General features: G+C 41.3%; 1 protein-coding gene across 2 annotated transcripts in view; it reads right to left on the reverse strand.

The window, feature by feature from the left end:
- Positions 1-4160: 4160 nt before the first annotated feature.
- The window catches only part of LOC107574906 (ectonucleotide pyrophosphatase/phosphodiesterase family member 2-like), a 47819-nt gene continuing 34248 nt past the window's right edge, over positions 4161-17731 (reverse strand). For both annotated transcript variants that reach the window (XM_016261330.1, XM_016261329.1), the window contains 3 exons: positions 5831-5915; positions 5649-5736; positions 4161-4963 (listed from right to left, as the gene is read on the reverse strand). In XM_016261330.1, the coding sequence (XP_016116816.1) occupies positions 4725-4963; positions 5649-5736; positions 5831-5915 (412 nt within the window). In that variant the 3' untranslated portion in view covers positions 4161-4724. The remainder of the gene's footprint in view (positions 4964-5648; positions 5737-5830; positions 5916-17731) is intronic.

Raw genomic sequence — 17731 nt, forward strand, 5'->3', positions numbered from 1 at the left:
TCGATCAGGGAGTAGAACAACTGGCAGTGAGAGGTTTCTGGAGAGGCAAACAGTTCTACCTGAAACAACTTAAAATCAGCTGGACCGTCTGGGGATGGTGTCTCCATTCTGCCGGGAGCGCAGCTCGTGACAACTCGTCGGCTGCCCGCTTGTGCAGACCAGGAATGTGAATGGCACAAAGCAACCTCAGATGCTTCTGACTCCAGAGGAGGAGGTGGCGGGTGAGTTACGACATTTGACGGGAACGTAGACCACCTTGTCGGTTGATGTACGCAACGGTTGCAGTGTTGTCCGTGCGGACTAGTACTTGCTTGCCTCGTAAGCGCCCTTTGAGACGGATCAAGGCAATGCACACTGCCAGCAACTCTAGGCAATTGATGTGCCAGTGCAGTTGGTGGCCCATCTAAACCCCCAATACTGCAAGCCCATCGAACGTGGCCCCCAGCTAGTGGTAGAGGCATCCGTGTGAACCACAGCATGCCTGGAGACCTGTTCTAGGGGCACTCCTGCCAGGAGAAACGGAAGGTCTGACCAAGGAGAGTTTGCTCTTTTCCTAGTTGACCCGAAGGCCCAACTGGCTGAGATGCGAAAGCACCAAGTCCCTGTGTGCACACAACTGATCCTGAGACTGAGCTAGTACGAGTCAGTCGTCAAGGTAGTTGAAAATGTGAACGCCCTGTTCTCTCAAGGGAACAAGGGCTGTCTCCGCAACTTACGTGAAGACACGGGGTAACAGGGACAGCCCGGAGGGCAGGACCTCGTACTGATATGCTCTTTCTTAGGAATCCAACCGCAGCAATGGTCTGTGGCGTGGAAGGATCGACACATGAAAGTACGCATCCTTCAGGTCAATCGCAGGGACGGATGCACCCGAAGATGCGACCAGCAGGACCACTGACATACCTGCGGTGGGGCAGCGAGGTGGAATGCAGGGACCTGAAGAGGGGTCTGAGTGTGCAGTGCAACACTTACCTGGTTCCACGGTTTGGCAGAGGGTGCGTGAGTAGGGCTTTGACAATGCTCTTGAACCGCCCGCTGCTGCCTGTTGGCGAGAGATGGATGAGTGTGGTCCAGTGTTGGTCTGTCCGCGACTCTCCATGCCCTCTTGGGACCCAGAGACAGAGAAAACCGCTCTCCTGTCGAGATTTTTGGAAACCAGATTCTCCACCCAGCCCTCCTCCAGGGGAAGGGAGAGGTGCATCCTTCTCTCTCTGGGTCGCGCGTCCTGAGGCCTCTTGCTCTTCCGCTCACCGCCAAGTTGACGGGGGCCTGGACGGGCGGGGCGGCCTGCCTACGCTCAGCTCCACGGCGCCGCTTGCTTGAGGCTGCTGCAGATGTGGCACAGGAGCGGGGGTGGATGCAGGAGGCCGCCCTCGGCGACGAGCAGGCTGGGGCGCTGCAGCCGGCAAACGGGTGGAGGCAGCAGCTGCCCGCCAGGGCAGAAGGCCGGACCACCTCAGTTTGCTCCTATGCAGCCGAGAACTGCTGGGCCATGTTCTCGACTGCATCGCCGAAAAGGCCGGTCTGGGACACAGGGACCTTGAGGAACCAAACTTTGCCGGCGTCCCTCATGTCGACCAGACACAACCAGAGGTGATGCTCCTGGACCACAAGTGTGGACATCGCACGACCCAGAGAACTCACGATGACCTTCGTCGCTCGGAGCGCGAGATCGCTACAGTTCGGAGCTCTTTAAGAACTTCCGGATCGTGACCACCCTCATGCAGGTCCCTCAGTGCTTTAGCTTGAAGAACCTGCAGTAACGCCGTAGCGTGTAAGGCGGAGGCAGCTTCTCCACAGGCCGTATAAGCATCGCTGGCCAGACAAGTACCTACAGACCCGGGAGGGGAGGCACAGTTCGCCCTGCCGGGTGGAGGCGGTGTTAGGACACAACTGCATCGCAACCGACTGCTCTACCGGGGAGACCCCCATATACACCCTAGCTCCACCACCATCGAGAGTGGTGAGGGAGGAGGAGTTAGCAGGTCGGTATCCAGCAGAAAAAGGTGCCATCCACAACCTGGTAAGCTCCTCATGCACTTCCGGGAAGAATGGACCACCCCGAAGAACCAATTGTCCAACCTTGAGGGTTCGGGACACGGTGGAGGTCTCCACTCGAGCCCTACCCTCACGGTGGCCAGGGAAAGCATAGCCGTTATTTCCGGATCCGATTCAGGCATTGCTACAGTCCCGGAGGACAGCAGCGCAGCCGAATCTTTCATTTTCATCACATTTACATTTTCTGAGCCAACAATATAACGTGAAACCTATGAAAATGGTTTAAAAAAGCACATGGCGCTATAGTTTCATCACTGTAGAGTGTCGCAGTGACCGTCTTTTTGCAGTAAAGAACCGGTCATAGTTTAATGAGTGGGAAGATGACATGAAGTCACGCGAGGTTAGCTGCACTGAAAACAGATGAGTGTGCATGTGCATATTATATAGCTCCCGATCGGGGCGAAGTTCACAGGATTTTGTCCACAGAACGATAAGAGCACACGTTTTAACGTATTCTTTTTTTTATTTCACACTCAGTATTTTAAGCCATGCATACAGCGCCGGACATGACAGGTTTTCTGGTATGCAAAACAAGTACTTTAAAGGAATTCCTTAGCTTATTGCCGTTACTGTGGCAGCTAACAACAGCACAGCGTGCACCCTGCGCACATTTTTATATTTAGTTATATTTAAAAAGTTTAAATTCAGTTGATCTTTTTTTACCCTGTTTTAACATGGATCTCTATGGAGACTGGCCGTAGCTGTCAAGCAAGATGGCAGATAGCAGCGGAGGCACATAATATCTGCGTTCTGATTTGTCAGATACCCTGTCAATCAAGCTCTTTGGGAACGGTCAATTTCGGTGGAAAAGCAGCTTTAGATCACCTCTCAGAAGCAGAACAACAAAAATGTGTGAACAAAAGAGCACCTGATTAAAATCACTAAAATCATTAAAAAAAAATCAATAAAACACAGTAAGACATTCTAAAACACATGAAAAATGCTTAACATGGTTTAATGCAATAAGAGTGTTATTAAAATATCCAATTCAAAATACACCTTATTGATGATACATCTTATATACAGGCAAGCACTTGAGCCCAGTATATGAACAGATGTCTAAATGCATTAGGCCATATTAGGCATTTTCTTTGTAATGGTTTTCGGTTGGAAAAAGCTTAATATGCAATTTAGTGCATTGTGTTCATATTCTGGGTGAATCTGTTCACCTGCATATAGTTCGCATCATCAATGAGGTATATATTGAATTTTGTCTTTTAATATTACTGTCTAACTACATTAGTACTTAGTGCAAACTTGGTAAAAATGAATGGCATTCAGTGGAGGACAGCTTTGTTTTGCCCTCCAGCTGGGCATTCCTGTAACTATGAATAAAAGAGTACTCTATTTACAGTTTTGAGGAGGCTCCGAGAACACTTTGAAAATTGCTGATCTAGGCAGTTCTAGAGAAAAGCAATGGCAGCCAACTTTCATTTGTGAGCAGGACTCGAGGAAAAAAATTTGACATTAAAGCATGCAACAATGATAACTGATAAAGGCATGGGTACATGCTAGTGATGCGCGGATGGCGGTTATATCCGCGGGTCGGGTAATAAAAAAAATTCATTCTAATGAATTGTGGGTGGGTCGTGGGTGGATGAGATAAATCATTAGTGATGTAAATATTCTCTAAATTATGAACGTGTTTTAAATGCGTTTTTTTTTCTCATCAGGCATACAGACACTTGTGTGTGTGTTCGCCTGTTCAGGAAGTTGCAGTGACAGAAACAGTGACATTCTAGATAAAGTTTGAAGGGAGTAAAGCCTGTGTTTATGCTATTAAGAAAGTGTAGGCTATAATCTGGCCAAAGAAGAGCTTTTATTTTATAATTAAATGGATTTATAATTCAACTGGATTCGCGAGACCACAAGATTTTGGGATGCTTCAGAAAAGTGCAGCAGCGCAGCTTGTATAAACGCAAGCACTGACTAGAGCGGCCGGGATCAGCGCCGCGCCACAGACGTGTGCAGCGATGCACAGTTCAGCTCTCACTCACGTCACTGAATCTGCTGTTACAAATGAACTATCCATTCATCATATCATCATGCAAAACTAAGAATTAGTCTAATTAGAATCATTGTAATGTGACGATCGGGTGCGGGTCGGGTCGGTTATCTAAATCAGAGAAAAATATAGGTGCAGGTGGGTGACAGGTGAATAATTTATTTGAAGCAGTGAATTCGGGTGACATTTTAGCTCATCCCGTGCATCTCTAGTACATGGACATGAAGCATAGACTTTATGAGCAATAACTGATAGTATGTAAGATGCAACAGTAAAGACTTTAGAATCTAGTCATCCACCTCTTCATTAAAACTACAATCATAAAACGGTGCACAATATTCCTGAACTGTCAATTTTTCAATAGAAACAAATATTCTTGAAACTATAATTTCGCAAGAAAGTAATGCTTGTCCATGGTTGCTATGTGATTGCAATGGTGCTCTATGTGGTTGCTAGCATGCTGCTGAGTAGTCCCAAGTGGCCCCAAAATATGATATGGGTCCCGACTTCAGTGAAACTACTTGAGTAGTTTGTTTTTTTTTGTCCGCCAGATAAAAAAAGTGTTGAGTTACACACCAAAGCTAAATATTAGAGTAAGCATGAACAACAGTAATAGCAGTAATAGTAATTTTCACCTTAACAAACCTATTATTATAAGTGTTCAGAATAAACATTTCCTAATAGCCATGTAACAGGATTTATTAAGATCTAAAAATACTCTATTGCTAACCTTGTCTTCACAGGTGCAGCCCAGGTCATCATTAAGAGCTGTGACTGGTCCTACAGGGTTTGGCTTGCACACTTCTTCAGGCATGCTGGGTATGTATACAGGGGCCCTCAAAAGCTGGTTAAGGCTACCATGGGTACCATTATTAGGGGCAGGCTTCAAACCAAGGAGATCTGGGAAACACAGAGGCAAAAAATCTTATGTGCTGACACCCACTGTAAAGTATTAAACAATCAAGAGTTATTAGAGTTGCCAAGTATGCATTTTTATGGTATTGAACAACTTTTACATATTTGCTGTGGGTATTTTTATTTCTAAATAGAAATTAATTTATTTTAATTTTAATTACATTTATATTACATAATCTGCTTTTAATAAATTCATATCATACATAATTGATTCTTGACGCCAGACAGAGGGGGTCACATACACACTTTACTCTCCTCTCCACTAATGCATTAATACATTGATTGATATTGAAAAATAATGTGCAAGCAGAAGATCATTATGGGTAATAAAAATGCTGCTGTATGCGTTTTTGTATTTATTATTCAACCAAATTCCTTAAAGCCTGTCCTGTCTCAGCTCTAATTTCATTTATTCACAAAGATGTCGATTGGCAGTCAAGCTCAGGTTTTTTTTTTTTTAATGGCGCTTAACTTGTGAATTTTTTTTATGCTTTGGAAGTGTTTATATTATGAGCACCATTTACCTGTCCCTGTCATGCAGACCTGGCGACCCTGAACATTATGCAAAATTATGAATCGAGATCAGTGCTTTTGTACGGAAACTCAAAATTAATGCAGTAATCAGGATTAGTGAGGATTACTACAGAATGAAAAATAGAGATTTTCTCACCACACATGACATTATAAAGCTCAATATTCTCAAAAGGTGGAATTTTTGTCTTGAATTTGAAAGATGGTCCATATCCAAGGAAAATGGTCTGAAAAGAAGATCAAAGTCAGTCACTAAAGTACCAAAAAGTTTAACACAATATTTTCAGCAACATCTACGAAAATTGCAATTCAAACACAAACCTGCATGCTGTTGATCTTATTGTCATATCCGTGATCACCAGCAAACCCACATTTCCCATGATTCCTTTTTGATTCATATAACTTCCTGTATCAGAGAGACAACCAAAGTAGGTAATTGAGGGTTCTTCTCCTCAAAGAAAAACATTCACGGGAGACATGGAGCAGTTTTTCAACTATATAAATATAAATAATCTTTAAAACATACAAGCAAATAGTCAGTAATAAAAAAACAAAGAAAACCATTAAATCATGCTTTTTCTCCCACTTCAAGAATGTCTCAAATATTTATTAAAGCAAGTCACAAGTCAATGACTTGTTAATGTTGCTAACAACAACTTAGTATTTGTAGATGGCATGCTTAAATCTCTGCGGCCCCAGATAAGGGTCCAAAACCACATTAAAAGTGTTTATGCTTCATTTTCAAAGCCTTGCTTATATGGTATCAGCCCATATATGGTATCATTTGAAAGCTTAGTCTCATCTTTACAAAGAATAATAATTACGTTTGGTTTTATGATACATAAAGTAGTAAAATTAAGCTTAGAAATGTATTCGTCCCACACATGAATTTCCGCCTAATGATTGTGAATAATTTTTCCAAAGAATGTGTACTTTTTATATTTTTCACAAAACAGTCATCATATATCACAAGAAAGCTCATTGTGTGACAATCACAGATCGAATGATCTTCAACAGAATCACGATGTGAAATTTGATACCTCGGAGGAAAAATTGAAATGCGTCACATTCCTACTCGCACTACTGCTTCAGTCAGCCGCAAACAGCCACAAACTCTATAATATCTTTTAGATTAGGATCTCTTCTTTCAATCGAGACCATTTTCACGTCTCTGCGTGCTTCCATTGGTGAGAGATATTTTGTTATGTCGCAGAAGCGCACCTGAGAAAAAAAGATGCCCTTTTGGCAAGCACGCGCTCTCCAAATCATAGCAGCGGCTCTTATCTTTTACAACCCTGGGCTGCTCAGTGGGCTGCAGTAGGTTAGATTACTCGCAGATCAAGCGCTGGCCACTCAGAGCCGTGCAATTTGATACCTCTGGGTCAATAGACAGGAGGGAGAGAGGGAGGTTCCGGGTCAGCGCTGGAGCTGTATTGAGCGTGGGTCTTGTAGTTACGGACTGTTTGAAGGCGATAATGGCGCTGAAAGGCAATGGCACGGATAAAAGTAATCTTTGAAAGCGAAACAAAAAGCTGAAGAAATGAAGAACAGCCAGAGACCGTGGAGAGGACAGGACGTGCAGCTGATAAGCGCATCTACAAGTATTTATAGTGCTTATATTCAGGTTTGTGATATAATTATAATCAGTTTGAAACGTGAAAGCACCGCAAACAATCTGATAAACTATGTATTGACAGTAAAGTACAGTACAGGAGGTGTATCAGTAAATATATATGGATATTATTACAGTGCTGTGTTTATAAACAGCTATTTCTTTGTTTCACATTCTGAAGATCAGACAGCAGCAGCTAGCAGCACAGCTCGCGTCTCATCTCCAGGAGGCAGGCAGTATGCTAATGCAGAGGTGATGCAGGGGACGGAAAAAAAAATTATGCACATAAATGGAATGATATAAAGCTGGAGGATGTGAATTCTGTTTTAGATTGTAATAAACCACATGGATTTTACAATTTATAGAGTCTTGTGTCTCCTGAAAGAAAAAAACTGATTGTATAGAACACAAAATGTGATATTTGGTCTAATTTGCGTATGCCATTTTGTATATTGCTACTTAGACAAACATAAAAATGAAACATAATTAAGTCAATAATCAAGAAAAGTGCTATGGCATATAGTAAAATAGGATTCTGGGGGTAATGTGCTTCATAAAACCTGTTTTTGCAAAGGAAACTGTAGCATCTGCTTAGGATCACTGATGATCGTTTTGTCATTTGCAAATAAATTACAGACATGGCCCCACATTCTACATTTATATGGGTGCTAAATTGCCAATGGTTCCCCCTACTATCAAGGAGATGCTAAACAGTTCACCGCTCTCGCCTCCCCATCTGACTTCAAACACATTCCAATGTCCTGGGAGACAGTCATCCTCAGTACCTGGCACCAAATGTTTGATGGCCAGCGAACTACCCCCATGCTCACAATACACATAACACACACAAAGATGTTTTCTTTGTTTAGACTACAATTAATCAGTTATAAATGTATCTGGTTTATGCATGTGTTGTTTATATGTTTCCCTATTATATTAGCCTTAGTTACCACTCGCTATTTGTATTAGTTAAGCTCTAAATGCTTATATTCAGGTGTATATTCAGGTGCAACCTCTGGTTTAATATCTTCTAGATGTTTCTTTCTTGTATCAAAATGATCTGCTCTTTATTCCTCAAACAATGATGTGCACTATGTGATTGTGAAATGCATCATACTATTTGTACTATATTTTGGGTAAAACTGCACCAGTCCTGCAGACCAGCCATAAACATGCAAATGGGCCATAAATGGAGACAAAGAAAACTTCTCCCGCTCAAAAATTCACGCCTGGTATTGGCCATTCCACCCAAAAGGTGGGCGTGACTAGGAACTATTAAAAGTCATTAACTCAGACTAATCTTTGCTCAAAACCCTTCTTCTTGAGACGGACACTCTCCAAGACTCCTCAAAACTCTCCTCTTGATTTTCCGGCGGCTTTTTATCTTCAAGTAACTTTGCCGATTACCTGTGGACTTTCCTATCTTCAGAAGAACCAGAGGAAAACCTCCAGCTCACTCCTAAAGAACTAATCAAGAACTTCTGTGCCTACCGCATCAGGACTCTTGTTCAGCAATAAAGCCAATGCAAGTAATTTACCATTTACATTTACAATTATTTAGAAGCGTGTTTAAGTTTGAGGCTCTTTTTAAGGTGATTTTTGATTCTCTGATGATTCTCATTAGGTTGTGGTTAATCGATGTGAAATACTGCCATTCTTTTGCTCTCCTCTCTCTCTTCCTTACTTTCCTTCATTCTGTATATATGTGTTTTGCTTAATGTAGTTGTATGTTAGCTATAGTTTAATTTATTAAATCCCTTATATTCACAACTGATTGTCTCTGTGTGCTGCTCACAATTCTGAGTCACTGAATGTTGATCCTTGTTACATGCTAAATTACTGCTAGTACTGCATAAAGTAGGAAAGCTATTCTTCCTTGGCCAGGAAAAAAATATTTCCTAGAATTAATCAATTATTATATTGTCTGCTCGGTGGACAGACAGATCAAATAATTGTAATATTGATTCTGCTACAGTTAATTCTAAAATCTAATCTAAATATTTATTATTAAGTATAACCAGTCATAATTAATTATAAATATTTCCCTTTTGAGCTAATTTGCTACATATAATGGTGGAGAACAATGTGGGCATGATAAAACAAAGGTTATGAGTTTAAAACACTGTCAACCTAAAAGTGGGTGTTTGATAATCCAAATAAGAATAGGGCGTGACTTGCGATACGCATTTGTTTCCCTATTTGCTGGCTTGTTTATATGCTGTGACGGCCTGCATACCTGCCTGCTTTGTGGTTTTGTTTGTTTTTGTGTTTCAGTGGGGCGGGGCTGCAGTCCGAATGCAGATGGAGGACACCTGGGCCCGGAGTCTTCCCTCATTATAAAAGCTTCCCACTTTTCCCTGTTGTTGTTGTTTGTTTGTGTGTGTGTGTGTGTGTGTGTGTGTGTGTGTGTGTGTGTGTGGGGGGGGGGGGGGGGGGTTTTTTTTTTTTTTTTTAAAACGTGTTTTTGCATGTTTTTTTTAAAGTGAATTTGATATTTGTGTGTGCGCTTAGAAGAAAAGAGCATAAGAGAGACTGTGTGTAAAAGATGAAAGCGATTCAGATGCTGCATTCAGAACACCAAGAATCCCCTCATGACACCCAACAAATTAAGTGCCTCGGTGTGTGTGTGTGTGTGTGTGGGGGGGGGGGGGGGGAGTTTGTCTCTCCCACGCACCACCTTTTTATGTTGCGTTTGGGTTTAATTATTATTTCGTTTGTTAAATAAATGTATTATATTTTGATTCAACCCCTGCTTCCCTCTTTTTTGTCATAATCTTTGAGCCGGGTTATGCCAAATGGGGGCTCATCCATGAATGCGATGTTTGACCAGGGTGGGTGAAAATCTAGGTAAGTACTGTAAGTATTCTAAATTAAACTAATTTTTTAATAAGGTGCTTCTCTGTTAAGTTTAGTGGCGTTACTCCTTTGGGTTTCGCCTGGTTTGTTTGTGTAGTGTTGCGGTGAAAGTGCACAGAGCAGTTGTCTCAGGGGCACTTCCGTGGGTTTAGGAGAGTTGCCAGTTTCTGGTTGCTTTTCTTATCCGTCAGGTTTTGTGCATAATGGAACCACCATCAGTAGCCGCATGAAGACCAGGGTTGAGTTTTATTTAGGTAGTTTTGGGGTTGAGGTAGTTAGTTAGAGAGGCACACCTTATTTTTGTGCTATAGATTGAGTGCTATTAATTGTGGTTGATATTTCTTGCACATGGTTAAAATGTCTACGGTAGAGGAATTTATAGCATCTCCATCAGAAGCATTATTAGATCTCTGCACAAAAGAGCAGCTTCTTAAAATAGCTGAACATTATGGTATTGATGTCAGCAGTAATATGCTTAAAGAACGACAAAATTCTATTTTGAGTAGTAATTTAATTGAAAGAGATTTTATCAGAAAAATCGTCTGTTTCATTACCTTTGCTTTCCATGTTGACTTCAAATTTAACATTTGAACAAACTAGCAGGTGATTGGGTTTGTTCTGATATTTCACCATCTGTCGTGGTGGAGCAAAAATTTCTGTTAGATCGGGACCGGGATTAGGCGGGCAGGATTTTTCTGAAGTTTTTACTGCCTGTGCAGTAACGCACGCTATGTTGCGCATAAAATTGAATGCAGATTCTGCTGCATGGTTTAGTTTGAATAAACCTTTGGAGAAATTTTCCTTGCCTTTGTCTTATTTTCCTTTGTATCTCACAGTGAGCTGGTCTCGGAGCAACAGGCGGATTCCTCTTTATTGGAGTTGTTTCAACTTGTTAAACCCGACACTGAGGTAGAGGAAAGTGCCAGTGGATATTTTCACCAGAACTCTCTGTTGGTGAGAAAATGGGTTGATTATAAAGTCCTTGGAAACACTGTTTTTCAGATTGTGTTGCCATCAAAATTTCGTGATGCAGTTCTCAAGGTGGCACACAATGATTCTGGTCACTCGGGCATTAATAAAACGTATGACAGAGTGTTGAGGCATGTCTTTTGGCCTCGTGTTAAAAAGGACGGGTCCGCTTATATTAAAACTTGTCATACATGTCAAGTCACAGGGAAGCTGAACCAAACGTTAAAACCTACACCATTGTTTCCTATTCCTGCAGTGAGTCAGCCTTTTGAACCTCTTATAGTTGACTGTGTGGGCCCTTTGCCTAGATCGAAGTCTGGTGCAAATTACCTGCTAACAGTGAGGTGTTGGAGCACCCGTTATCCGGCGGCATATCCCTTGCACACTATAACTACCAGGTCTGTGGTTCGTGCACTCTGCCAGTTTATTTCAATTTTTGGTATCCCAAAGATTGTTCAATCAGATCAAGGATCTAATTCTTCCTCTCATATGTTCGGTCAGGTTTTAAAACAACTTCGTGTCCATCATGTCCAAGCCTCTGCCTATCATGCTCAGAGCCAAGGGGCGTTAGAACGCTTCCACCAAACATTAAAATCCCAGTTACGAGCTTATTGCACTGTGCTGGGTAAGGACTGGGAGGAAGGTCTTCCCTGGTTAATGCTTGCAGCTAGAGAAGTTACACAAGAAAGCTTGGGGTTTTCCCCGAATGAGCTTGTGTTTGCGCATAAAGTGCGTGGTTCATTGGGAGCATTGGCAGATAATTGGAAGGATGTGGAACCTCCTGTTAACCTGATAGATTTTGTGAATGGGTTTCGACATCGCCTTTTTACGGCTGGGATGCTAGCAAAAGAAAAACTGGCGTTGTCTCAGCATGCCTGTCATACCACGATTTCATTTTTTCCTGAGCGACGCATGTTTAGTCCGAGTGACCAGGTAATAGCTCTGTTTACAGTGGTTAGTTCTCCTTTTCAGGCAAAGTTTGCAGGCCCCTATATGGTTGTGAAGCAGGTGTCCGAGCAAAACCATTTAATTTCAACGCCTGAACGTAGAAAGAGCACACAGCTTTGACACGTTAATCTTTTAAACCTTATTTTGCTCATGCACTTTGCTCTACTGTAGCTCACACTCATGCGGTATGTGACGCTGATCCAGCTCCAGTTAAATCTGATTATATAGACATTGAAAATGCATTGGATGAGGTAGAACAAATGTCTATAGATTGTTTTAAAAACTCACAGACTTTGGCTAACTTGGGAAAAATGTTTGCTTATTTGCCAGCGGAGCGTGCGGCACAATTGATACAGTTAATTAATAGTATTACTATTCACTTAGAACGTATGCGGGAACTTTTTACACGTGTGGCGGAGGCAAAGCTCACGGTCAACCTCGCAAAGTGTGAGTTTGCGAAGCCGACTGTGGCTTATCTTGGCCGTGTATTCGGACAGGGGCAGGTGCCTTCAGTGAAGCCGAAAATTCAGGAGGTGTAGCTGTGTCCAGGTCCATCGTGATTGCAGATGCGCTGTCTAGAATGCCTTTAGCATAACTGTTTTTGTCCTCTGTGTATTCTGCCTCTTCTGGATTCTTAAATTGCTTCCCAGGTGCACCGGTTGCTGAACCAGAAGTAGGATTGGGAGATGTTGAGGGTCAGAACAGTGGTGGTTAAGGTTTAGTAGCCTCTTCCTTTTAAATAGGGTAAGTGGGGTGTTTGAATTTTTGTAATGGTTGTAATTGTTTTGAGTTTAGTTTGAGTGTTTTGTAAGTTATTTGTTGTTGCCGGGTTTTCCCTTTGGGACCCCTTTCTTATTGGGGGGGGGGTTGTGTGTGATGGCCTGCATACCTGCCTGCTGTGTGGTTTTGTGTTTCAGTGGCACGGTGCTGCAGTCCGAATGCAGATGGAGGACACCTGGGCCCGGAGTCTTCCCTCATTATAAAAGCTTCCCACTTGTGTGTGTGTGTGTGTGTGTCTCCTGCGCACCACCTTTTTATGTTGCGTTTGGCCGGCGTTTGTTTAATTATTTTGTTTGTTAAATTTGTTATATTTTGATTCAACCCCTGCTTCCCTCTTTTTTGGTCATAATCTTTGAGCCGGGTTATGACAATGCAGATAAAATAGTGGCTTGAATTGGCATCTCTATTATGAGTATTTATGCACTTTGTGCTTAAATGGTATCCGTGTAAAGTTAATCTGATTTTAGCAAAGAAACCCTAATTTCAGTATTAAAGCGTAAGTCTGTTTTGACGAAGGAAACTCAGCTCAGCAGCATGTCCAAACTGTACCATAATGCAGAATCTGCTTTAGTGAAGAAATCACAAAATTGCAGTATTGTTTAAACTGTTTCTGATGAATAAATCTCAGTACAGTGTTATAGAAATTTGAGTGATGCTCCTCTTTCTACAGCATAAAGGCCTTGTATATTATAATTAGATTGATGAAATTAATTTAAACTTTGACTGCGTATATACAAGCACAGCAACCTGGTGATCAACTCTGTGTTTCACACGCTGAGTGAAACTAAAGGTGTAATACTTCAGTATTCATGTGTGAGGCAAACATAACTACACTATACGCTTAAACCTATAAAAAAAACTACAAAAAAAACCTACAAAATACACTTAAATTTACGGTAAATCTGTTTGTTATTCTATAAACAAGTGCAAGAAACTTATGATTAAATTAGAGAAGCACTCACAGAAGTGCTTATTTAATGCAACAAGTCTTGATGGACTGAAAGCACCACATTTTAAAACTGTGGGCAACTTCTTTGAAATAGGCAGACACTAAACTGCTTGAATTGCACTGGCATGCATTGGTTACCATGACAACGACATGTCACAGGAAGTGCTAATTCCATATAACTCCACCTGGTGGCGCTATATTTGAAAAAATCCACCTTAAGTGGCTAAGCTAACACGACTTAGCATCGTTTCATCTTAGGCTAAGCTACCGAATAGCTTTACCAATTGAAGGTTAGCATCCTTAACTTGAAGCTTTTAAATACAGCTTGTGTGTATGCAGTGTGAAGTAATGTGAACTTAAAGGGTTAGTTCACTAAAAAATGAAAATTGGCTTGTGTTTTACTCACCCTCGAAGCATCCTAGGTGTATATCACTTTCTTGTTTCAGACGAATCCAGTCAGAGTTATATTAAAAATGGTCCTGGCTATTCCAAGCTCTATCATTGCAGTCAGTGGGCGTTGCAGTTGAACAGTCCACAAGTTGTCAAATAAAGTGCGCGCATTCATAATAAAACGTGCTTAACACGGCTCCGGGGAGTGAATAAAGGTCTTCTGTAGTGAATCCATGCGGTTTTTTTGGGAGAACAATATCCATATTTCAAACGTAATAAACACTTTTATATCACTTCCGCCAACTGTCATACGCGAAGCCGGCGGATGACGTAGCACGTTGCCGTTGCGTGATTAGTGACGAATGCGGAGAGACAAAACAAAACGCCGGTCACGAATTAGAAGTACAAACCAAAGATTTGCAAAGAAAAATGTTGGAGGATTTAAATATAAGCCAAGAGGTTTTCCTTTTCTAAAGTAAGGAAACTTTGCTTCCTTTGCTCCTATAAACAAACTCGCGAGACTAGCATATCTCAGAGGCGCGCGCGCTGTGCATACGTCATACACCTTCCGCCGGAACGCCTTCTGCATATGAAAGATAATGGAAGTGAGAGAAAAGTGTTTATTACGTTTGAAATATGGATATTTTTCTTACAAAAATGCATGGATTCACTACAGAAGGCCTTTATTCACCCCCCGGAGCCATGTGAAGCACGTTTTATTATGAATTTGCGCACTTTATTTGACGACTTGTGGATAGTTCAACTGCAACACCCGCTGACTGCAACGATAGAGCTTGGAATAGCCAGGACAATTTTTAATATAACTAAGACTGGATTCATCTGAAAGAACAAAGTCATATACATCTAGGATGCTTCGAGGGTGAGTAAAACACAAGCCAATTTTCATTTTTGGGTGAACTAACCTTTTAACCTAATCCCTGGATTCTGATTTTTCACTTGCTCTATTCTCTGTTTCCTCATCTTCAATTCTTCTCAGCTAATGTAACATTCTTAGATGTATCCTTCCTGAATGCTATTGCTCAGTTACTACTTAATTAAATCTAAATTTAATTAAATTTGAACTGTTTATATAGAGAAGAATTAAGTTATTGGGGGTTTTTAATAGCACAGTGAATAAACACGCTACGGAGGGCGGGACACACACATGGTATGGTCTAGGCATGGGAGCTGATTACGCAGCAGCTGTATCCAGCCGTGTTGTGTTGCCCAACACAAACCTTACGGTTAATCACTAGTGTTACTGATTGTTCCTAATTTCAGATCGATTCCCCTGTTTTAGTAATAGCAGTCAGCTATTTTTAAACCTTTCATTTATTTAATCTGTTTACATTTTTCACCATTTGTTTCGCTTTGGTTTGATGTTCTCTCTGAATCTCAAAAGGAACCAGAGACATTTTTATTCTTGATTTGTTTATTTTCAACAAGTGCTCTAATTTTATGACCCTGTTACACAAGTCATCTAGACAAATACTAGGGCATAACTATAGTCCTGAGCACCAATTAATAAGCATAATCTGAATAGGAATGCTCTCCTCTTCCTTTTCCCTCCTCTACCTAACTTCCTCAGAGATCAAGCCTGTTGTGAACGATCAGTAAGTTCGGACTGATAACTTGACAATAAGAACAGTCTTAAGTCATCAATCAGAACTCTGCTTACGCCCCTTTCAGCAAACATATGCTGACCCAAACCTATCTTAGCAGATAATAACAGAATACTTCACCAGCTAACCACACCTGGCAAAACCTAGCTGTAAAACCTCTCTCTACATATTGTTTGATCTTGGGTCTCTGGCCCTTACTCTCAACACAAGTTTGGCAAAATGTTGCAGATGCTGTCTAACTGCCCAGATGGCAGACCAAAAGGACTGGCCAGGTGTTGAGGAACACCCTTCTACCCAGGGTTGCTGACAACCTACAGCACCAGAGCCGAAATCAACTGGACAAGGAGGGCAGAGTACTACTGAATCATGACTCAAGCGAGAATTATGACTACAAAGAGCTCACAGAGATCATCATATTCCTGGCCCACAACCTCATGGGTCTGAAACAGGAGGTAAATGATCTCAAGCAGTACCGCCGCTCCCTATACGCAGAGTACGCAGTTTGCATAGGGCACCAACTCCCAGGGGGGGCACCATCCCAATTGCTAAAAAAAACCAAAAAAAACTTTTGTTCTATATATACAGTGGGGCAAAAAAGTATTTAGTCAGCCACCAATTGTGCAAGTTCTCCCACTTAAAAAGATGATGTATATGTTAATATTAATATGTAATATACGTAAATAAAAATATAAACATGAACATATACATAATTATAAAAAATGTGTTTTACCACACGTGACGCACCATTCCCGCGCCCGCGCCATGTTTGCGGCTGACTACAAATGATCATAACTGATGGACAACTATGCCCGGGAAAAGACATCAGTAGTCCGGCGCCGAGATAAGAAAAAGAAAAAAAAGCCCAAGATGAAGCCCGTGCATCACTTTTAGGTACGTTCATAATTTTGTTCGTTCTAAACTTTTTTGGCTGTTGGTGTTAATAACGTGTTTTAATGTTGGTATAGTGTTACACTTGTATAGTGTTTTTTAATGTCGGTAATAATATCACCGCCGCATCTGCCTTTAATATTCTCTCAGAGTTTCCATGTTCCCTTATGAAAATTAACCATAATATTACTACGAAAAAAAAATCAGGGTTCTTGTAGCAATGGTAACCACAAATTAACCATGGGTTTGATACTTCAAATCGCTTCAAATAATAAATTACGAAGTATTCAGATAATATTTTTGTGGTAATAAAAACAGACCTAAGCGAACAACAACATTTAAAATGACATACAATGCATAATATAAAAACAATGAGGCAATAATGATTGGTTAATTAATAATAATTGTATGGTTTCATTGAATAACACTGTTAAAATACATAATGTAATACAAAATAAACAAATTATGTACATTACATATTACAAATGTCTGCAAAGGGCGCCAAATGCCTGGTAATTGCTGTTGTAACACTTACAGGATGATCAAATCCTTGTTTAATATTGACCAAACATTTAATTCAAATATCCACTTAACAAGGCTCGAAATTGCGACCATTTTGGTCGCATATGCTCCCGAGATTTAATCCGTGCGACCTCAAAATATATTTGGGAGCATTTGTGCGAGTGCATATAATTGTTGTCGTGCGACCTGTTTGCATTTCTCTAAAAACATTCAGAGTATGTGCCTTCTGAGTGATGATACGGTGACCTGTCTGCCGTTCTATGAAACGTTAGGCTACATAACCAATTAAACTTCATCTTTACATTCTTATCTTTAATGCAGATTTTGTATTGGTTAATATTAGCTGTCAATCTCTGTCACTGCTTTCCGCTTACTACCGCGAGAAAAAGAAAGGGCTGAAGAAGAGAGAAAATGAAAAGAACACTGACCGATTTCTTTTGTGAACCACCTAAAGTTACAAATAATGGTGCTGGTGATAGCGATCATGTGGTGAATGTTGGTCCACCAGCCGAACAGAAGGCGTACAGTTTTCGGAGAGAGTGGTTGAAAGACTTCGAGTGGCTCCGCTATGAAAATGCACTGTGCTCTATGCACTGCGTTCACTGTAAAGCCTGTGGGACGGCGTTTGCAGGTAACAGCGTTCGCCACCGAATCTACACATTTCGTAATTGTTGTTTTACGATGTG

This window comes from Sinocyclocheilus grahami, unplaced genomic scaffold (assembly GCF_001515645.1).
Source record: "Sinocyclocheilus grahami isolate Dianchi unplaced genomic scaffold, SAMN03320097.WGS_v1.1 scaffold2381.1, whole genome shotgun sequence".
Lineage (NCBI taxonomy): Eukaryota > Metazoa > Chordata > Actinopteri > Cypriniformes > Cyprinidae > Sinocyclocheilus > Sinocyclocheilus grahami.